Raw genomic sequence first — 23,662 nt, forward strand, 5'->3', positions numbered from 1 at the left:
ATGTAGAAATTTTTGTTTAGAAAACTAAGAGAAAAAGATGTTTTATATGACACATTCTACCAGTATCCCAAGTTTGAAAGTGTTTCGTTAAGAAAACAAATGGTGCCCGTCAATTCAGAAAGATCCAAATATTTTTATAATTATTTTCCTTATTTATTACTCAATTAACCTGGAATTTGGAACACTACCTGGTCGTTGGGTAGTATCATTGGAGTCTACTCTAATGCAATTATTTGGATCAAGTGTCCAGTCTAAAGTTAACCCCGTCCCTCACTAGTAAGGAGAGGTTATTCTCTAAGGAAGCCAGAGACTTGAATATAGTATACAAGTATGGCAATAGATGCAGACATAGCTGTGTGGTTAAGAAGTTTGTGTCCCTAGTATGCATGGCACTTAGAGTAACTTCTACTATAGCCCCAGACAAACCAAAGCCTTGTGAGTGGATTTGATTGATGGAAACTGAAAGAAGTGCACTGCATGTGTACATATATGTGCGTGTGTGTGTGCACGAATGCATGTTAATATATGTCTTTATGCATATGTGTGTATATTTGTATTCATGTCTCCTTGTCTTGACAACATGTAATAGATATAAATGAATGCTACAATCATGCAAAATGTAAAAACATGTCTAGTCATTGGGGAAAGCATGAGGATAGGTGACAGGAAATTTGACACAACTAATCCTGTATGACCCATGCAACAGGAATGTAGATATTAAAATAACAATGATCATGATCATAATACTTTTGATATAGGTGGTCTAAGGAAAGTTTTGATTGAATGTGTTAACAACATAAATGAAGTACAATAAAGTGCAAAAAGCCAAACAGATCCACGATTACCATGACACTGAACTCTTAAACAGCTGTCCATCAAGCAATAAACAGATATTGCAAGATGTTTGATTAAATTGGTTAATCAGAAACAGAAAGACAGTGTCCATAACATTTTCAGTGTCTCTTGAACTTGTGAGACCAACGTGACTGATACTCAGTCTTAGGGATAAAATTGTAGGGACATACAGAATTTAGTCACAAGAGTGGCTGTGTGCTAGAAAGTTTGCTTCCCAACCACATAGTTTTGGGTTCAGTCCCATTGCATAGCACTTGGGCAAGTATTTTCTCCTATAGTCTATAGTCACAGGCCAACCAATGCCTAGTGAATGAATTTGGTAGATGGAAACTCACCATGTATATATGTATATATATACATATATATATATATATATAAAATCATCATCATTTAATGTCCATTTTCCATGCTGACATGGGTTACACAGTTTGACTGGGATTGGTAAGCCGGAGAACTGCACCAGACTCCAGTCAGCTGTTTTGGCTTGGTTTCTATGGCTGGATGCCCTTCCTAAAGCCAATCACTTTACAGAGTGTACTGGGTGTTTTTTTACATGTCACCAGCTTGTAAAAAGGCACAGGTGCCTTGTGTGTGTTTTATTGTCTCCTTACTTTGACATCATGTGATAGTTGTAAGCAGTGTCATTGTTTTCCAATCTTCTTTGAAAGTATGTCTAGTCATGATAAAATATTATCTTACTTGGAAACAAATGAGGGTTGGTATCAGGAAGGGCATCCAGCCTGGATGTTAAAATGATAATGATGTTGATATACAAGTTTTGGAGTGGAAGGGTTGAAAAAGGCGTTCATGGCAGATGAGATACAGCATTAGCTCTAAGAAGATACTTAGATAGCAGCAGCATTGCAAAACTGACAAATGGTTTGTTAGCTTGCAGTCACGAACTCAATCCTACAACCTTGAAAAAGAACCTATTGAATAATGTAGAGCAAGGTATATTATTTTTGAAAACAGGATGGTCAGTTTGAATACCTTTGCTAATTTTATGATCTTAGGTCTGCTTGATCATGTTAAACCATGTTAAGGTTAAACAATAGGCAAAAGGAGGTCATCAGCCTAGCTTTCAAATCAATAGGACTGGTTACTTATTGATGGGTATTTCTGATTAGAAAAAGTCAAAAAAGTGTTTCATTTGTCAGACAACAGAGAAATTAACTAACGAAAGGAAATCGTTTAATCTTCACTAACTCAATCACTTCACCACTCTCTTATTCTTAAAGCTGACTTTTAACATTGACATGAAGGCCACACATTTTGGGAGAAGTTACAGCTAAGTAAATGAATCTCAATACTTCACTGGTATTTATTTTATGTTCGATGGAAGGAAAGTAAAGTTAATACCAGCAGGTTATGAAATCAGAATGTAAATACAGTCATCTTGTCCAGTGCTAAACTATTTCCAATATTCAACACTGTCAAATCCCTGAATATCAAAAAAACTTTCAAAAGAAAAACAAACTAACCTCTTTTCTTACAGTTCATCCAAATCCTGGACAACTGAACAGCTAATGTCATATTTTCAAGTTCAAGTGGTTCTTTATTGTAAAATACAGGGTTCTCTTTGAATATCTCATAAGATGAAAATGGTGGGCTTAAATACAAACAACACTGAAAGAAAATCATATACAAAATACATATAAGCATAGAAAGCCAGTTAGGTGGACTGAGTTACTCAAATATTTTTAACAATATTCTTGAATATTCTACAATATTGTTGAATTTTTGGACATCTATATCCAAAGATTCATCAACTGTTCATTAAATTTTTACTAACAAAAGATAATTCCTTATTCAATGAAACCAGTGATGAGCTACATTTGCAACAGAGAATGAATTGAGTTGAAAATGTATAAATTTTAGATATTTTATTGTTTTATGAGAAAGAGAATCTAAAATTTCAAGCTAAATTGTAGATTTTCCATATTTGCTTTTCTTTTACCTTATTAATGTTTTACTAACATATCTACTGTGTTGCCAAATATTTATTTGAAAAGAGAATGTAATTTTCATTCTCACAGAAGTTAACAAAGAAGTTTGACACTGATTAACTTTTATTTTAACCTTAACCACCCGAAGGCTATATGAGAAGAGTGTGATGTAAAACATGGTTTTTTGAAAAAGATAATTCTGAAAAACAACTCCAGCTTCAAGACACTCAAATAATTGCTGGCAAGAAACTATTGGACCAGTAAGAATTTGGTTATTTTTCTCAATTTAAAAAAGACTACAAGTTTAAAACTTATACCAACAACTTTTAACAGATGCTCAAGACATAAAAAAATTTTAAAACTCCAAAAATATCTTTGTAATACTAGATAGAAAAACTATTGGTATGAAATCAACAAACACACTTACAAAATATTCCTATCTAATAATAAATTAAATACATATAAAGACAATTGTAACACTTTTAACTCCATCAACTAAGATGTCAATAACCTCTCAATAACCAACTCTTACTTTTGTAAGTTCTCACCTTTGCCTAAAACTATATGACAATTATTAACCAGGAATTCAAGATCTTAATGCACTCAAGATGAATGTTGCTTTCCCCTGACAAAGCTCCATGGGGGAAAATATCAAATCATCATTTTATTTTAAGATCGTGAAAATTAAGACATTTTATTGAAAAATTTGATGTGAGTTACCCTCATTCGAAACTATGATATCATGCAGACATGTCAGAAGTGTTACAACTGGTCATAGAAACAGATGAAGCTAGAGAATTATTCTATAGTAATGTTTTAAGAAATAAAATCAAACAACAAACAATCAAAATTTCATCTAGGCAAATACCTAGCTTTCATTCCAATATTTTAATTAGATGACAACTAAGTTTATCTATGATTAGAATGCCAATCTATTCTAGAGGATATTTCAGGAAGGCCTCATATTCATTCCTAAGAGAACAACTGAGAGGTGAAGAATGAAGCCTAAAGATACAATAAAATTCAATATTTGCAAAACATTTGTTTAACAAGTAATCCACCCCACTCAAGATTTTGTGAGAAAGCATGTAATAAATGTGTTTGTTCATGTATGTGTAAACAGTAAGATAATCTCAAACGCAGGATAATGCTAACAATATAGCCTGAACAGGATAAGCTACCCCTATTTTGCAGAAAAAAGTGTTGGCGGCCAGCTATGAGTCTCATAATAGGGGTAGCTTATCCTGCAAAATAGGGGTAGCTTATCCTGTTCAGGCTATATTATTAGCATTATCCTGCGTTTGAGAATTTAAAAATTACTTCTTTAACCTTCTAAGACATTTCAACAATTCTAAAAGCAAACTTTGTTTGTTTGTTTACGTTTATCGTAATTTGAATTTAAAGTAAGATAATCATATTTTATTGACTTCACCTCAGATTCATAAGCGTCAACATATTAAACCATTTCTAAAATTCTTACGTTCTTATTTGTGGCAGTCTGCTTCAAAATTTTCATGGCATTTTCCTTCTGAGGAACAGTAACAGCAATGGAACCTGGCTGTATACAAATCAAAATATATGAAACAGTGCTGATATTTTACAATGTTTTTACAATATTTGCATACAAAACTGGACATTTCTACTTACAATTTACTTCTTTCAAATAATTTGACAAAACATTAAAAGATCTTCTATGAATACAGAATTATATGCGCATGCATTGCAGCTTATGTTGAACATTCAGCTCTAGCTGAATGTCCGACTAAATATCAACTCTAGATAACAATTAATTGATGGAGCAGACATTTGTGAATTAGTATGTCTTTATAAAAATTGTTTCCCATCTAGAAGTATAACTTTACAGAGATGATGGACTGAACATATTACACTTCTCTAATGACTCCACTCCAGATAAACTCAGAAAAGACTTAATATATATCTTTATAACATAAAATTAGTCTAAAAATCACAATCAACATTAATATTAAAACTGTCAATTTTCTGAGCATTACATAGGTTTTAAATAAGAGCAAATACCTTCCTTATATAAAACTCAATGAAAAGTTTCAGTGTATAAATTAACTGCCTAATTTCCAACCAATGATCTTTAAAAAAACATGGCCAATAACATTTGTAACTATATTTCTAACACCTTTTTTCATGAAGAATCTTTCAACCATACCTCTAATTAATGTTATAATGCTTAAGTAGGGACAGAATACTTTGCATTCAACAACTCACATGCAACAAACATTCAGCAACTCACATGCAAATTAAAATAGGAGGACAATAATCCAATTAAAATCTTTTTTCTTTTTAGTTCAAATGCTATTCCTAACAGTAAAAGTTTTCCTATGTATAATACATCAGCACTTCCTTTCCTAAACAAACTGCTTAACAAAAATGCAGTGAAACACTTAGTTACACCAAAAATTTTGCTATTTCAATACCAAAGATTAACAGAAAAAAAAATTATACAAACTATAGGCGCAAGAGTGGCTGTGTGGTAAGTAGCTTGCTTACCAACCACATGGTTCTGGGTTCATTCCCACTGCGTGGCAAGTGTCTTCTACTATAGCCTCAGGCCGACCAAAGCCTCATGAGTGGATTTGGTAGATGGAAAACTGAAAGAAGCCCGTCGTATATATGTATATATATGTGTGTGTGTATATGTTTGTGTGTCTGTGTTTGTACCCCCAACATCACTTGACAACCGATGCTGGTATGTTTACATCCCCGTAACTTAGTGGTTCAGCAAAGAGACCGATAGAATAAGTACTAGGCTTACAAAGAATAAGTCCTGGGGTCGATTTGCTCGACTAAAAGGCAGTGCTCCAGCATGGCCACAGTCAAATGACTGAAACAAGTAAAAGAGTAAAAGAGTAAACACAAATAGATGTAAATTTCATCTGTGTTCTTTGCATCTCAAGGATGATATAGACTATATTGATTTTACAGGTAATTTATTTAAAAGCTGATACGAGGCTCAATGACTTGAGCCTTACAAAAGAGATGACTAAGGACTGAAATATTGGGCACCTTGCTGTACTTGAGAAGACTTGTTTGCCACAGCAGAATTGATACCAGTGTTGGTGCCAGATAAAAAGCACTGGTGCTGGTATCACATAAAAAAAAACACCCAGTACACTCTGTGGAGTGGTTGGTGTTAGGAAGGGCATCTGGCAGTAGAAACCATGCCAGAACAGACAATGGAGCTGGGTGCAGCCCCTGGCCTTACCAGTTCCACTCAAACCATCCAACCCATGTTAGCATGCAAAATGGACGTTAAATGATGATGATGATGATGTTCCATCTCACATAAATCCTGTAACAACAGATGTAGTGCTTTTGCCACTGAACCCGAGGAGGAGGAGGAGGAGGAGGAGGAGGAGGAGGAGGAGGAGGAGGAGGAGGAGGAGGAGGAGGAGGAGGAGGAGGAAGAGGAGGATGAGGAAGAAGAGAGGAGGAGGAGGAAGAGAGGAGGAGGAGGAAGAGAGGAGGAGGAGGAGGAAGAAGAGAGGAGGAGGAAGAGAGGAGGAGGAGGAAGAGAGGAGGAGGAAGAAGAGAGGAGGAGGAGGAGGAGGATATAGTGTCTATTCAAAAACACCTTGCTAAAAGCCACTCTAAAAACTTTCAGTTGTTAGGTTAAACTTACCTTGAAAATACCAGCTTTATGTGCTGCAATGCTCTCTAATGTATTACCAAGTACATTTACATGGTCAATACCTAGATGTGTAATTCCACATACTACTGGGTTTTCAACAATGTTAGTACAATCATAAAGACCACCAATACCTACTTCAATGATTGCCACAGTAACAGCTTCTTTGTGGAAGACATAAAAAGCCATAACTGTTAGCATTTGAAAATATGATGGCATTTGTTCATTTTTCTTCTAAAAGAGAGAACATTTTTATCATTAGTTGGCTGAATTTCAGTTAAATTTGATTAAATCAGGGATTTAAAAAAAGACAAATGTGTATAGAAGGGATTTAAAAAAGACAAATGTGTATAGAAGAGAATATTTAACAATATAGATATAAACTAAAGATTTCTTACCAATAGCAGGTCATAGCAAATCCAAAAATATTTTGTGAAATCCTCTTTTGATAGAGGAACTCCATTAATACGGATTCTTTCACGAACTTTAATCAGGTGTGGAGAACTGGAAAAAAATTATACCAGAGAAATCAAAACTGGAAAGATGTAGATAATACAAGTTTGATTAATAGCCTTTTATCAGATAATCAATTCCACCCTTATTATAATAATAACACTGTTGCACTGTCTTCTCAAGAATATATATATAAACTATGATAGCATTTATGATTTTTATTTATCTCATTTGATATGAGTACTCAAACATCTTACTGCAAGTATATCGAAGTGTTTGGTAAAATGATGCAATCCCAAATTTTGCTGAAGGAATTATATAAGAATATGTAATATATGAATTCTAAAATCTAAGTCTTCTGAATCCTAAAACGCATATAGCCTTAAGAGTTTCATATATAGAATTGATAATAAGCAGTTCTGAAATATCCAAGTGTAAAGAAAATAATATGCTGTTTATACTTACCTGAAAAATCCTGTTTTCTGACCTTTATTTCTAAGAATACATTCAGTGTAGTAACAAGTTGATCCCTTTCCTTTAGTACCAGCAACATGGATCACAGACAAATTGTCCAATTCTTTTAACTAGGGGGAAGTAATTTAATCATATTTAGTGTTAAAAACACTGCTTTCTCATAAGTTTATCAGATTATAGTGTGCCAAAGGCAACATATACTACTGCTTGTTATGATATCACATACCAGGTGCCAATAAGAGGTGATAGGCCACATGTAAGACCAATGTTATAAAATCTTTACAGTCAAACAATACTAGATACTACTAATAACACATACATTTGAATCAGGACATTACAGAAAGGATTTTAATGACTAGTTTTGATAACTGGTAAGAACACATGAAATACAGACAGGATTAAACAGTTTTAATAATAATAATAATAATGATGATGATGATGATAAAATTATAAAGTTGTAAAAACACAAACAATATGAAAAATAATACTGTTTTAAATTCAAATGCAACGAAACTGTTCTGCATGCAATTGTACAGTGTCCAAATCTCTCGGACATGTGGGTAGCTGGTGAGAGTACAGCTGTCAGCCAAGTTGATTATTAAGATCATTCCACCGTCTCCTCTATAAGAAGAAGAGAAATTCTGCTTTCTAGCCGTAATAGCTATAGTGAAAGAGGTGATATGGAAGAGGTATCGCTTCAGACACCTTCATCTCCAGGCATGCTTTGGTTAACCTCTTTTTACATCACCTAAGAGGGAAAACACATCTGGAGAAGAAATGCCTGATAAGAAAAAGTTTGAAAAATGATGGAAGAAAGTAGCCCGAATCTTGGGTGTGTAAGTGCTTAATTACGTGGAGTAAAAAGAAAAAAAAATGAAGTAAATGGTTGAACACAGGAATGTGGGGTCAAATCCATTCCTTTCATTCTTTCATCTTCATCCGAAATTATATTGTATTTATTCATATCTGTAATCTCATTCGATAAGTCCCCAAACCCTATTTGTCCCATGTATTGTCCCCTCTTTTTTTAACCCTTGTGGTTTGAATAAAATGATCATGCTAGTTCCACAGTCCATATAGTGATAGTGCAGAGTTGGAGTTCAAAGTTTACAATTCGAGTTAGTGTGTTGGAGTGTTGGTTCTTAAAAGATTGTTGTTACGTTCCAAGTGGTTACTGCCATTTGTTTCGATTATTTGTTTATCCATAAGAATATAACATCTATTTAACTTTATAAAAACTAAGGGCTGTTACTGCTGCTATAGTCCTTTGTGGTTAATAGAAAGATTAACTAAGTATGAGGTATATTATCTATTTTTTCTCTGGGTTACAGATTTAGAATATGCATGAAAGTGAGTATAGTTTTCGATATAAAATCATCCAATATGTGAAGTCAATACTTTGCAATAGCCCCACGTATGCAATCAGTGTACTAGTGAAGATGATATTATTCCAGATATGTTAATAGTACTCAAATAAAAACGGTATTCCCAGATATATGTCAAGTACATGACTGTACTTTATATTTAAGCCTTATGTGCAGCCAGTGACTTCAAATCTTAGGCATGTTCTGATTCTGAAAAGAAAACTAATGAAAGTTTGCTGGTCTTTGTAGGGAGGTTGATGGTCTCACTAATGTATAATTTATATACAGATTTAGTATTCAATGTTTACTCTACAGGATGTGTAGAGTTTGTGTTTCAGTGCTGATGAATAAATTAATTTTATCAAATTCTTCTTTGTAGGATGGTCTTGATGATTTGTTCATGAAGAGTCATTCTACATAATTAACATTACTTGTTTTATGTAAAGTTACATCAAAAATTATGTTGAGAAAAGTGCTACTCACTGTTAAACCAACATTCTCAAGACACAGCTGAATGAAGACTAATTTATTCTTTTTATTGGTTGGCTGTGTTTGAATTTTCTTTTTGCTCTGTAAAGAATTCAAAGTTTTGATGGTTTCCTGAAAAATTCAAGTTGCAAATAAATTATTTATAAAATGTGAAGTCTATAATGATTATATAAGTAAGATACAAGACACAGAAAGGTTAAAGCATTTTTGAATCCTACTCTTTACCATTTTTTTTTAACACCACTACCTATATATAATTATATATAAATTTAAATATATAAAACATATACTAACTGTATTATATACATTTAGAACTCCCATTACAAGGAAAATTGAAATAGAGCATCAAATATTCCTTAAACAGGTAATTCATTTTATTCTATACACAAAAAAATACCATTAAAAAAATATAGTTTCAATTCATAGTCTACATTTTTTAAGCTAAAAGTTTAAGAGCTTTTCTCCTTCTTTTTAAGTTTTGTAAAAGTCTGCAAATTAATGACCTTATCAATTGTCATGCTCTTCATGCAGTTTTCAAACATAAAATATGTCAACTCTCTTAAATAAACGCTTTCCCATATATACACACACACACACACACTCATATATATATATATATATATATATATATATATATATATATATATATATATATAATTATATATATATATAATCATCATTATCATTTAACATCCATCTTCTACTGATGCATGGGTAGGACAGTTGACAGGAGCCAGCCAGGTAGAAAATCTACCCAAAGCTACTGCATCTATTTTGGCAAAGATTTTACAACTGGATGCCCTTCCTAACATCAACCACTCTGCAGAGTGGACTCAGTGCTTTTTACATGGTACTAGCACAGGTGAAGTCAGTTTTGACAAGATTTTTACAGTGTGGACTGGATGCGTTTAATGTGACACCAGCACTGGCAGGGTAACCAAGTATCTCACAAGACAAGGAATTATGAGAGGGGCAGGGCATTTGTGACAGAGGATGAAAGTTAGTGTGTGACAAAGAGAAAAAGAAACAGAAGTAGGTGTCTTGCCACAACAGAGGGAGCATTAAAGGAGGTGATCCAGTATCAAATGATGAAAAGTTAGAGCAGTGTTTCCCAAACTTTTTGCACCAAATTGCAATATTGCTTACCTATCGGCCAAAAAATGCTCCATCACCCACCTGTTTAAAAAAAACCTTAACACAACCCCACCCAACACAAAATCCCCTAGGACCACCGCCCTTGTATCATTTGACACACACACACACTATATCGTAAACTCATTTCCCTGTTAATACAATTTGGACCAAATATGCGGTTGTTTACAAATCCCTTATTGTGGGTTTAGTTTTGCCATTAGTGTGAATAAAATTCTAAATTTAACTCTATATTATGCAGAATGATTAACTTCTGGAAGCTTGCTCTTTCTTTTAAACTCATTTTCATTTTCCCCAAATGAACCATTGATCAGAACTACCAATGCAAAAAAAAAAATAATGACTGTATTATAAAGGAAAAGAATACAACTTTTTAATGAGAACCATGTGCCTGGTGTGATGCAGCTATTGCAGATACATTCAGTTTCAAACTTGTCAACTTTAGCTGCAAGTCTTCTCCTTGTATCACATCCAGTCCAATTCTTTTATGGGAAAATAAAGTTCCAACATGGTTAAAACTGGATTCAACCAGGTATGAGGTAGGGAAGGTAAGCAAAAGTAATTTCAGATGTTTCCACAGATTGCAGTAGGAATTCAATATACTCTGATGGTACCACAAACTTTCTTTGCTATTTTGGCGATATCGCATTGTGGCATCATTATCATTTTGTAATTCTATCAGTCCCACCTGAACATCATCCTTGCAATCAACTGCATCAACCTCAAATGGATTGCTATACTGATTTGGAATATCCAGCGCAATAACATCTTGAAATCGCTCCACCATGTTATTGTGCAATGATTGTAAATAGTTGTGATATGTAGTTAAAACCTCATCAACTAATTCATCTTTCAAAGAATCAAGTTGTGGAAATTGATGGAATTGACGTTTTGAAATGTTAGTCTTAAACAACACCAATTTTGAAATGGAGGTAGTCATAAATGATTTACAATCAACGAGAGTTTTTCTTTTTCCTTGTAATAACTTACTCAAATAATTTAATTTTGTGAATATATCACAAAGAAAAAAGAAATTGCACCTTGCAGCCATCAATGAAGTGGATAGTGAAGTATCTTCAAAGAAAAAGATATTATATGAAACAGTTCAACAAAGCGTAAAACACAGTTTCCTTTTGACAGCCACTGCACTTCGGTATGGTATAAGAGTTTAGTATGGTCCTCATCATTTCTCAGACAGAGTTGATGGCAAATTCGATCAGACAAGGGACTGGACTTCAATCTGTTCACAGTCTTGATAACTAACTGTAGCACATCATTCAATTTACTGTTCATATTTTTTGCCACTAAATGCTGCCGGTGAGCCAAGCAATGAACAGTTAGTATCTGGTGTGAAATTTCATGCTTTAGGAGAGATGAAAAACCTCTGTATCTTCCTATCATTGAAGGGGCTCCGTCAGATGCACAGGCAAGAATATTACTAAGTGGGATTTTATGTTCAAAAAGGAAAGACTTGAGAGTGTGCATAATAGTTGCACCTTTTGAATCAAGTGGCAATTTCTCTGTGAACAGTATTTCCTCACAAGGTTGAAGGTCTTCAATGAAATACCGAACATATACCATCATCAAACATTGATTATCCACAACAGTTGACTCATTCAATTGTCTGGAAAATTCAGAATGCTAGAGAATATTAATGAGCTGATGTTTGACATTGTTGGCCATTTCATCGATGCATCAAGAAATTGTGTTATTACTCAGTGGAATCTTCTTCATAATGTTATCGGGATTTTCGAGCATGATGTTTGACAAAACTTCTTCAATAACCAGGCGAAGTAATGTTTCTCCAATTGTGTGAGACTTTGCAGACTTAGCAACAAGCAATGCAATGTTGTATGATGCAATCAAATTATCATTCTCCTGTTTACTAGTTTCCTGGAGTAGCATGTTGAATGTTTGTATTTGCTTTTTGAAAGAGGAGCTCAGTTGCAAAAAGTATGATAACGGTTTGTTCTTCTTGTCAGAATGCTTTGCATCAAAGTGATACTTCAAGCATGAAGCTTTCATTGCTTTGTCGGTCAATGTTTGATGGCAAAGAAGGTACATTGGTAACTGACAGTTCTGAGGAGAAGGAATAAATCCAAATGATAAATAATCACTACTGTACTGTCGACAAATTTTCTTGACTGGAGGCATCTGTAAAGTGAAATGTGAAAACGAATTTCTGCAGATGATGTCAGAAAGGCAGTATGGTATTCCCAAAGAGAAGAAGAAGAAGTCAACAGAGCAGAGTCAGATGACATGTCTTTACAGGAGCAAATATGGATCTAGTTTGCTTGGCTGTCAGCATTTCAAAAATTAAAGTTTATTGGAAATTTTAGAATTTGGCACATTAATATACCTTTCCAAGCTAAATTGCAGGAGCTATTCAACTTCCTTCCTCTTTTTCTCCTTTGTTTCCTTTTCCCTCATGTTTGTGTTTTGTTTGGTTTTAGATATGTATTTTAATGTGGTTTTGTATTATATATGTATCATACCTATGTGTTATATATGTAGTTATTAAATAGGCTTGTTATCGCTTTCTTTCATCTAATAAATAAAAGACCTCCAAAAACTAAAAAAAAAATAAAGAACTAAGAAATGAACCTTTTTGACAATTGGAAAAAAAATTATATACATATGTGACCTCATAGTTTATTGCCAACCGGGGAAAAGGCAGGGCTAGGTTTACACAGTTCAACATTATTGACTTTTATCCATCAATTTCAAAAGAGTTGTTGATCAAGGCACTTTCCTTTGCTAAGGGCTTCACAGATATTAGTGATAGTGATATTAGCATTATCATACATGCCAGGAAGATGGTGCTATTCAGCAAAGATTCGACAGGGGTCATGCAATCTGACCCCAAGGGTTCCTTTGATGTGACTATGGGAGCATATGACAGTGAACATGTCTGCGATATTATTGGACTGTACATCCTGGACATCTTAGGGAAGAGGTTTCCTTCGGTCCTCTTTGACACCCTAACCATCTCTAGAGGAGCCAATAGGCACATACTAAATAGACTTAGAAAGGACCTATTTAACACCCTATGCTGAATGGGACTCAAGATCACCATTGAGACTAATCTCACCACAGTAGATTTCTTGGACGTTACTTTAGATCTGGGCTCTGGTATATACAGGCCCTATCACAAGCCAAACAAGAAGCTGTCCTATATTAGCACAGCCTCCTGCTACCCCAGTATAGTTTTCAAGAACCTAGTGAAGGGTATAAGCAAGAGGATCTTGAATCTATTCTCTAGCCAAGGTATCTTTGACACCGCTGCCCATCAAGTGGGTTTAAGGACCAGATCTACATTCAGGCCCTAGCACCCAGAAAAGGAAGCACCACAGAAACATTATTTGGTTTGTTCCACCCTTCTCGCTCAACGTCAAGACTTGTATAAGAAGGATTTTCCTTAGATTAATAGACAAACACTTCACACGCACACAGAGATACAAGCAATTATTAAACAAGCACAACCTAAGAATCTCTTTTAGTTGTGCACCGAACATGAAAAGCATTTTAACAAACATACACAAACAGGCAGGTTGCTCTGGCAAGGTATATAATAACTGTCCAGTAGAAGGCTGATGCAAGGCTGAAGAAGTCATCTAAGAACCTGTGGTGACACCTATACCTGCTGTCTGCATTACCAGCAATGTGTCATCCAACAGCAATATTAGCAGATTAACCAGGTCTCACATGAGTACAATTGCCACAGCCAGAGATGATGACCAGTCTGGGACCAGTGACACAGAGGAGGTAACCGACAACCCCAGTACTACCGCCACAGATGATGAACAAACCATTATCATTGACACCGATAGAGTGATCACCCCTGCACCATATGTTACCACCAGTACAATTGCCACACCTAGAGATGATGACCAATCCAGGACCAGTGACATAGAGGAGATATCTGGTGTTCCCAGTAACATCACCACAGATGATGACCAAGCAATTATCATTGACCCAGATGGGATGACCAGTCCTGCACCATGTTACCACCAGCCACACCCACACTATTGCTGGCAGCTACATTGCCAACCATATGACTAGAAATGTTAATCACAGCGATATCACCCCCAGATCATCGTGCCATATCGACAGTGTCAGCAACAGTGTTACCAACAGCATCCCCAGGCTTGGAGCCTACCAGAGATATACCAGGAGTGTGAATATAGCTGCATCCCAAGTTTGTAAATATATCAGATCGGCTAGTACATCTTTCAAATGTTACTTCCACAACCACCAGTCATCCTTCAGAGTCCCAGAAAGACAGTTTGTTGCGTCCCTGACCCGCTACATGTGGCATCTCAAAGATCAAGGGACCCTATGTGATATTAGTTGGAAAATAATAGATCATCCAGGCTCATATATTAATGTGCGTAGCTGTTACAAAGTCTGCGTCGTGGAGAGAACCAAAATTATTAAGGATTATACTAAACCTGACGTGTTTAATAGTCGTAAAGAAGGTTTCTCTAAATGTGTCCACTTCAAGCGCTACCTACTGGAAAATTGGATCTCGCTGTTTGTTGGTTAGGCTTTTTTCGGGCTGTAAGGATTATTTTATCCTATGGTCCAGGGGGGATAACCCGTCATCATTAACGTTTTTGTATGTTAGGCCTTAAATCTTGATATTTGACCGTTTCCTCATGTCTGCATGGTAAAAAGTTTGAATTTTTTTGCCTTTGTATGGAGTCTGACAAACTGTCCACGAAGCTTTGGCTTTCGTTGATACAAAACTTTTGGTAACTCTATGACCAGAATTTAAATTTTTGGTATATATATATATATGGGAGAATATACAAATAATAACAACAGACGAGGACAGGTGGTGTAAATAACAAAAGTATATATTAGTATGACGCTCGGGAATACGGAAAGTCTTTGACGTTTCGAGCTACGCTCTTCAACAGAAAGAATACGGAGACAAGGAGAAAAACACGGAGAAAAAAAATTGAATAGTGTTCAGTCAACGGTCAATCATAATCATATAAAATATATATATATATATATATATATATATATATATATATATATACTACATTCATACATACTACATTCATACATACTACATACATACATATATACATATATATATATATATATATATATACACACACACATATATATATACTACATTCATACATATATAAAAATCCATCATCATCATCATACCAACCCATCTTTTTAACATAAGACTATGTTCTCTGTTGCATAATTACATTATTTAACTTTCATGCTTACAGCTTTGGAAGTTTTTCTGCAACTTTGCGACAGATTCTGTGACAAGAAGTCATTAAGATATGAAAGTTCCTATGGACAATCAATCCAAAACTCATGCATCATACACTCAAGAACTATAATGATGAAAGGAAGGCTAAGTACCTCATGGATACATAGTTATACTCTCTTCAAACCCAGACATTGTTATTGCATCTTCACACATGATCTTCAATTCATTCCTTTACATTGAAAAATTTCCCAAAAGTTGCCTTTTAATGAACTGAAATTCAAATATTAAAAGGTAGTTCTAGCATGACGATTTTCGGCTTACCACATTTAGCAAACCTGCTTTTAACTATATGTTCTTCATACAGAAGGCACTCTTGGGAAATTTTGAAGTGTCATTATTTCAGTTGCATGATCAGTGAATCATTTTGGCACTAAAATTATATATCCTCATCAAGTGATTCTGTGGTCTGGTAACTTTCCATTTCCAATTCTTTTCTGAGGAGATATAAGAAAACCGTAATGTGTTCAGTGTTGACATCATACCTATAAAAGATCCGATTGACTCCATCAATCTTGCCTGTTTCAATTTAATTTTCGGGCAACTGAAATTTCGAAGTTCTGTCCCTTGCTTCTTTTACATGCCACATTAATGCCTATCATCATTGCGATTATAATTTCAATTAAGATTTATTTTCGGTTTACTACATTATGCCTGCATACTCGTTTTACACCTTGTTTCCTTAGCATTAGACCAGACTACCGATAACAAACAAGCTAGTTGCAGAAAAGAATAAAAAGATTCTTCTTGTTTGACTTTATAGAACATGTACATCTTTTAGAAAATTGTCACTTTATAAGATTTTACTGGCAAATTCATAAATTAACATAAATATTTATTTACATGAAAGAAAATTACCAGAGAACTTTCTTCTAATTCTTCCAAATCTCTCTGCTAAAACTGTACTGAAACCATTTGTGAGGAATTTTTTTTATTACAGCAACTGGTTGCACACCACAAAGTTCAACGGAACCTACTGAAACAAGCCAGCATGGTCACAGCATTACCACAGGCAATAGCAGGGCTAAGGCGTTAGGAAAGCCAAGTGCCCTCACGGGCATCAACTGACACCTCGGTGAGGCGAGCTGCCAACACTGACAACACTGTGCATGTGGTGGTAACTGTGTGTAATGTCATAGTGAGAGATCAGCAGATATATATATATATATATATGTATATATATATATATATATATATATATATATATATATATATATATATATATATATATATATATATACATATATACAAAACATACAAGGATATCAAATATATTATATCCCTACACTTTTGGCTTGATTCACTCATTCCATGGCCATATGCATCACATTCAATGTAAAAACAATTTGAATGTTTTCAAAAATGCTATTGCATCATCATTATCCTTTGTTTTAGATACTGGTAAATACCAGCAATTTGAATTTGCTATTTGATAGCTTGTAATGTCAAAAGGCCATGAGATGCGGGGTTAAAGTAGAAAATGTTTTACAGATGATTATTGATATGTGGTAATTCTTTTTTCTATTTACTAGGTAACCTAAATAAAATATTTTAGCAAAACTGATTGTACAGAACTGTGCTACTGATACCTAGATCCTTTTAGAAGACACAAAATATAGGGCTCTTGTTCTTCAAATTGTTTTTCATCACATGTGATGCATATGGGTATGGAATGAGGGAATTGAGCCAAAAGTATAGGAGTATAATAGATTTGACATCCTTTATGTTTGTGCGTGCACACACACACACACATAAACTTTGACATTTTGTTTGTGTATTTTCATGAAATTATATATATAAGCAGTGTTAAGATTAATAGCTGTTGGTATGATTCAATACAGTAAAATTTTTTGTGTTGTCTTGTTGGTCAAAAAAGTCATCAACAGAAGATATGACATCATCATTACTGCAATACTGGTTCCCAGCCAAGTGCTTTTTCATGTTGGGGAACAGATGATAATCAGATATTGCCAAATCAGGAGAATAGGAAGTTCAAAGTCACAGCTACATACACCAGCCACTGGAATCAAGAACTTGTGAGCTGGAGCAATGTTCTGATGAAATAAGACCTCTTTTGTCAGTTTTCATTTGTAGCCTTTCATAACTGCCTCAACAAGTTGGCATTGTACCCTCCATTGATGGTGAAGCCCTTTTGAAGATAGTCAGCAAACACAATGTCTTTTGCATCTCAAGAAACTGAGGTCATCCCCTTTCCTGCAGATGAAACGACCTTGGCCTTATTTGGAGCAGGTGGGGAGGTGTGTTTCCACTACAAGGATTGTCTCTTTGTCTCTGGTTCAAAATGATGGATCCAACACTCATCCTGGGTTAGGAAACTTCAAGGAAACCAGCTGGACCTGCTTCAAACAACGTCAACTTTTCCCATGATGTGCTCAGCCTGGTGCGCTTTTAACCAGGTGTCAGAAATGACCCACACTGAACAGAAATCATTATCATGCCATTTTCATTGTGTAGAATATTCTCAACTCTCTCACAGGGAATGCTAACAGCATTGGTTATTTGGTTTATAGTCAATCACCTGTCATTCATCACCATGAGGTGACTACGATCAATACTTGCCTCAGTGGTGGCAGTTGCAGGACATCCAGATCTTGGGCAATCTTCCTGACTCTCCCTTCTCCTCCAAAATTCAGCTGCCCACTGTTGATAAAGCCAGAGCATCATCCTCTAATGTAGCGTCTGTGTCAGCATGAATGACCTTGGTGACTAAACCCTTTTTCTGTAAGTACTTGATAACACCACAGTGCCAAATTTTGTCCATTTTCAAAAGAAATTGCTACTAGTTACTTTTGAAGTCTTTGTTAATATCAAATGTTTTATAATATGTATTATACTTGCAATTGCTATGCAATGAAATAGCTTTGTGTAAGGAGCTGATTTCATTTAACTTCATGATAACCACAGCAACAATTTCTCAACTTTCATGTCGCAAAATACAATAAATTCATTGGCTGGGTTTATGCTGACATCATTATCCAATATGCCAAAACTCCTGAAAATATAATAGTTTATTCAGTCTCTGCATATTCCAACAGGTGGCCTTATGACCCCTCCACTTCCAGCTTCATCTCTGAATTAGATCTGAAGTTGTCAAGAGTTTGTGGAGCCCCTATAGGCTGCCTTGTTGTGTGAAAGGATTTTTGTTGTTATCCTGAGGGGTAATTTGGCAAGTAGTATGAAATATCAGATGAAGAAAATAAAATAAAAAATACAAGACTAATATTTACAAGGAACTAAATCTCAATTCTCGAATGAGAATATTTAAAAAATTACATTTTTAAACAAAAGTGACAATTGCTTTATCTGATATTTAACTTTCATATTTTAAACATTAATGTAATAATTTCAAATTTTGGCACAAGGCCAGGTATTTGAGGAAAGGTAAAATAATTACAATGACCCAGTAATCAACTGATACTTATATTATTGACCCCGGAATCATAAAAGACAGAGTGGACCTCAGCAGAATTTGAACTCAGAGCGTAAACATTAATGTAATGGCAACTATAATCAGAGCTATGATAAAAACAAATCAATTTCTTAGTGAAATGATAATAGGAGCTATAACATTCATACTTTTCCCACAAGTAAGAGTATCAAGTGACAATGCTTATTGAAATCTAATGACAATGCAAGAATATTTTGGGGCAGAGTTTTGGATTAGGCTTCTCATACCCCATAGGAAATTTCTTGAGATGGAAAAGGATGTTTTTTTTTCCCACGTGTGGGGGTTGGGAGACGACTTTCAGAAAATTCACAAGATCTGATTTTTCCCTCATAACTTTCAGGAAAATGGATGTACATTTATGAAATTTTATTGAAATACCGTTCAAATGGCACAAATTACGATTTTAAAGAAATTTCTAGGGAAAATTTTTTCTGAAGAGGTGGGGAGAGAACTATCGGAAAATTCACACAATCCATTTTATTTCCTCTCATAACTTTCAGGAAAAAGGATATCTTTTGATGAAATTTCAAACAGCATAGATTACGATTATAAAGAAATTTGTGGGGAAAATGTTTTCCGAAGGGGTGGGGAGAGGACTGTAGGAAAGTTCACAGGATTTGTTTTTTTTTTAACAACTCACCCCCACGCTTTTCACAAAAAAAAAAAAAAAAATCACGATTTTCATGTGGAATCAATTCCCTTGACTTCCTACTTTCCCACAAATCTCATATTTTGGTGGTTCGAAAAGGGGGCGGGGACGTCCCCGCCAGGTTATAGGAACGTAAACACACCAACATCAGTTGTCAAGTGATGGTGGGAGGACAAATACAAACAAATACATACATACATGCATATATATATATATGAAACCGATAGAATAAGTACTAGGCTTACAAAGAATAAGTCCTGGGGTTGATTTGTTCGACTAAAAGCAGTGCTCCAGCATGGCCACAGTCAAATGACTGAAACAAGTAAAAGATATTTTAATTTCATTTATGTCTCCCCTCTCTTTCAAGGAAGGCTCATTCTTTCTTACTTTATCCATAGTCTCTCATCATTCTCTCTATCTTTCTCTCTCACTCTCCACACAAAAATGAAATGCATTAGTTACCCCATTGGTGCCAAAAAATTCCAAAAGGAAATTGAAATTTTTTTTTCTAATTGACTTGATACCATATCAAATCTATTCTGCAATTTGGGGTTAATATATCCAGTGATTTTAAGAGGTATGTAAAAGAAATTTTATTTTAACATTATACTTTTACCTGTTTCACACACACAAACATTTTTAAAAAGACTTTATTCTTTATGTCTTCTGCCCAGACTCCGTTAGCACTAACTTTAGTATTTTCACCTATTCTTCTCAAACTTGCTTGAATTTTCAATCTAATGTAACCTACACTCTCAAAAACACATTTCTATAAAATATTATCTAAAAGTATGGGTAAAGACAAGGAGCTAATGCAGTTTTTCACCTCACCTTCAAAAATGCATTTTAAAAAAATTTCTTCAGATTCCTAAGTTTTATTTAGATATTGGAGACATGCAAAAAAAAAAAAAAAAAAAAAAAAGACAGTTTGATTGAGGCAAGGCAGGAAAATCTAATCGGGATTATTATATATATTATATCCAGTGATTTTAAGAGGTAGGAAAAAGATATTTTGTTAATATTTTACTCCATTTCACTCATACATGCAAAAACTCTAACATGAATTTATCTCATATTGAACTTATCGTCTGTCTCTCCACACTTCGTTACCACTAACTTCTATAACCTCTGCATCTTCACTTACTCATTTCAAACTTCTTTCAATTTTCAATCTAATGTAATCCACACTCTCTTGAAAAAGTATTTCTGCAAAATGTTATCTAAAATTATGGGTAAAGAGAGAAATAGCAAAAAATATTTGAAAATGGGGGTGGGGGTGAAATTTCCGAGGCTTCCGCCCCCACCCAGTTTTCTGGACCCCAAAAAGGGTTTTGTAGCATATTAGGAGGTCACCGGAATTCATTCAACAAAAAAAAAAAAATTTCCAATGATTCTGAGATATGGAGTGGGGTCTGATTCCCCCCCCCCCTCCTTTTTTTCCCCAAACAAAAATAAGGGGTTTGCAGCATATTATGAGGTCAGGTGACTTGATTTCTGGTAAAAAAAATCAGTGTTTTTTTTTTCTTAGTGAAAATCGTGCAGGTGAAAAGATCAATGGCGGTGGGGGTGAAATTTCTGAGGCTTCCACCTCACCCCACCCCGTTTTCCGAACTCAAAAATGGGTTTTTTGTAGCATATGAGGTCACCGGAATTCATTCACCGAAAAAGAAAAATTTCCAATGATTCCGGGATAGGGGGCGGTTTCCCACCCACCCCCTTTTTTCCGAACAAAACTAAGGAGTTTGCAGCATATTAGGAGGCGTGGGTACTTGATTCCAAGCAAAAAATCCGATTTTTTTTTCTTAGTGAAAATCGTGCGGGTGAAAGAATCAAATAATACCATTATTTTTACGTGCTCAAAATATGGTGTGTAGGAAATTAAGGTACAATATAAATTAGTTATTTCGATCAACTTTCTCAAGATAATTCAAGCCTTGCGCCAAATTAAGGAAAGTAGTAAAAATATTAATAACTGAATTTTAGCTTTCACTTACATCATATGATTTTTCGTCGCCTGCTGTCATTTTTGTGTTCTTGTGTTCATATGACAGAGTCTCCATGGTGTGTTGTATGCGCTTAAGTAAGAAAAAACCTTGATATTCAAAGTGTGATAATGTGTCGAAAGATAACGAGTGTTTCATCAGTTTTCTAAGAAATGTCATATGTTCTGATATATTTAAGCTAAAGTTTGGTAAACAAATTTAAATTTAGGTTGAAGAAAACTTCTCCGTAGTAGCTTGATTTAAAATCACACCCTTTCGTCATAAAAAGAAAAAATATAATTCAGTCTTAAGTGTATATAGACAGGGCGGTTATGAACGTTAGAATAGTTTTGTACTTATAATTGCAATAGTAGCAATAACTATTTTCCTAAAAAATTGAAAGTATTTCACATCAAGAGATGTTGTTAGTCTCTAATTGGATATATTTAAAACTTTTAAAATCTTTTGTTATTGTTTAGCCCCAGGTCATTGATTATTCGCCGAAGCCTGTATGTATGCATATATGTTTGTATGTATGATTTTATCATCCAACGTTCAATTCCTTCTTTAAGACGATGGTAGAATGTGGTTTGAGCGAGATTTGGCTACTATTTCTAGCATGTGGAGCAACAGTGTGGAGCAACAGTGTGGAAGCCCTTCTTCCGTATTATGTCGGTCCAGTCACACAGCTGTTACCAACTGCCAACCTTCCGTGCCACCACTTGTTCAATGGGCACTATCATGCTATTAGCTGTCAGAAGTGAAAGTGCTCACTGCTAGTGAAGTATCTGTCTGTCTGCCTGCCTGTTGCTGGCCTGTCGATTCTTTGGCTACTGACAGCGAATACCATGACTGGCCGGAGCGAGCTATGTCTGTCTGTCTGTCTCTCTCTCTATCTATCTATCTATTACTCGAAAGTTCGCGCTAGCTAGTCGTGAGTGGTCGATCCTATTATTTTTAAAATTCAAACTTCATTTGTTTTCTATTTTGATAAATTCTCTCTGTTGAAAATTATATTTTTATATTTTAAATAATTTGCAATTTCAGGAAATATGTTTTTATATTAAATTTGTGTTTTCTACTCACGACTAGCTAGCGCGGACGCGCGAACTTTCGAGTAATAGATAGATAGATAGAGAGAGAGACAGACAGACATATAGCTCGCTCTGGCCAGTCATGGTATTAGCTGTCAGTAGCCAAAGAATCGACAGGCCAGCAACAGGCAGGCAGGCAGACAGATACTTCACTAGCAGTGAGCACTTTCACTTCTGACAGCTAATAGCATGATAGTGCCGTTCAATGTTATGTCATATGTGCTGAGGCCACATAACCTACTGTTTTCCATGTTTTACTTATTCTTCAGTATAAAATACGATCGCTGCATTTTTATCCTTTAAATGTCTACATTATCTAATCCCAGGTCAGACTTGGCTGAACAGAATTATATCCAAAGTAGCCTTCTTTCTTTTTTTTTTTTTCTTTCTTTTTAAGGCAGTAGAAATTAATTTGAGGGGTAGTTATTTCCGCCAGATTGAATAACTCATTTGACGGCTCGAAATGCTTAGACTTTTGTTAAAATTAAAAAGCTAAGTATTAACCTATTTGTGTACGTACATACTTTGTCATGTGTTCTCTTACAAATCTCTATTGTTTGAATATGAATAAAAGCTAACACATTTTGAACTTGAGAAAAAGTTTTGCGTATTTAAAATGTTTTTCTAAAAATTTGTTTATTCTTATGTTTTGTTCATATCTACTCGCTACGATTTGAAAAACAAGGCATTCTCAGACACATAGAAAAATGCTACTTTGTTTACATATGGCTAGAAAAATTTGTTATATATTGATTACCAACATATTTTTACAGGA

At 34.8% G+C, this 23,662-nt stretch overlaps 1 protein-coding gene across 2 annotated transcripts in view; it reads right to left on the minus strand.

The window, feature by feature from the left end:
• LOC106878724 (folylpolyglutamate synthase, mitochondrial) overlaps nucleotides 1–22,627 on the minus strand; it is a 36,573-nt gene extending 13,946 nt beyond the window's left edge. Inside the window, exons 1-7 of one of the 2 annotated variants that reach the window (XM_052970108.2) lie at nucleotides 21,806–22,627; nucleotides 9,237–9,353; nucleotides 7,381–7,499; nucleotides 6,861–6,966; nucleotides 6,457–6,696; nucleotides 4,282–4,359; nucleotides 2,337–2,481 (exon numbers count right to left, since the gene is read on the minus strand). In XM_052970108.2, coding sequence (XP_052826068.1) covers nucleotides 2,337–2,481; nucleotides 4,282–4,359; nucleotides 6,457–6,696; nucleotides 6,861–6,966; nucleotides 7,381–7,499; nucleotides 9,237–9,353; nucleotides 21,806–21,973 — 973 coding nt within the window. In that variant the 5' untranslated portion in view covers nucleotides 21,974–22,627. The remainder of the gene's footprint in view (nucleotides 1–2,336; nucleotides 2,482–4,281; nucleotides 4,360–6,456; nucleotides 6,697–6,860; nucleotides 6,967–7,380; nucleotides 7,500–9,236; nucleotides 9,354–21,805) is intronic. The other variant, XM_052970117.2, reaches the window with a different exon arrangement.
• Between the last annotated feature and the right edge of the window lie 1,035 nt (nucleotides 22,628–23,662).

Source organism: Octopus bimaculoides, chromosome 1 (genome assembly GCF_046866305.1).
Source record: "Octopus bimaculoides isolate indiv1 chromosome 1, ASM4686630v1, whole genome shotgun sequence".
NCBI lineage: Eukaryota > Metazoa > Mollusca > Cephalopoda > Octopoda > Octopodidae > Octopus > Octopus bimaculoides.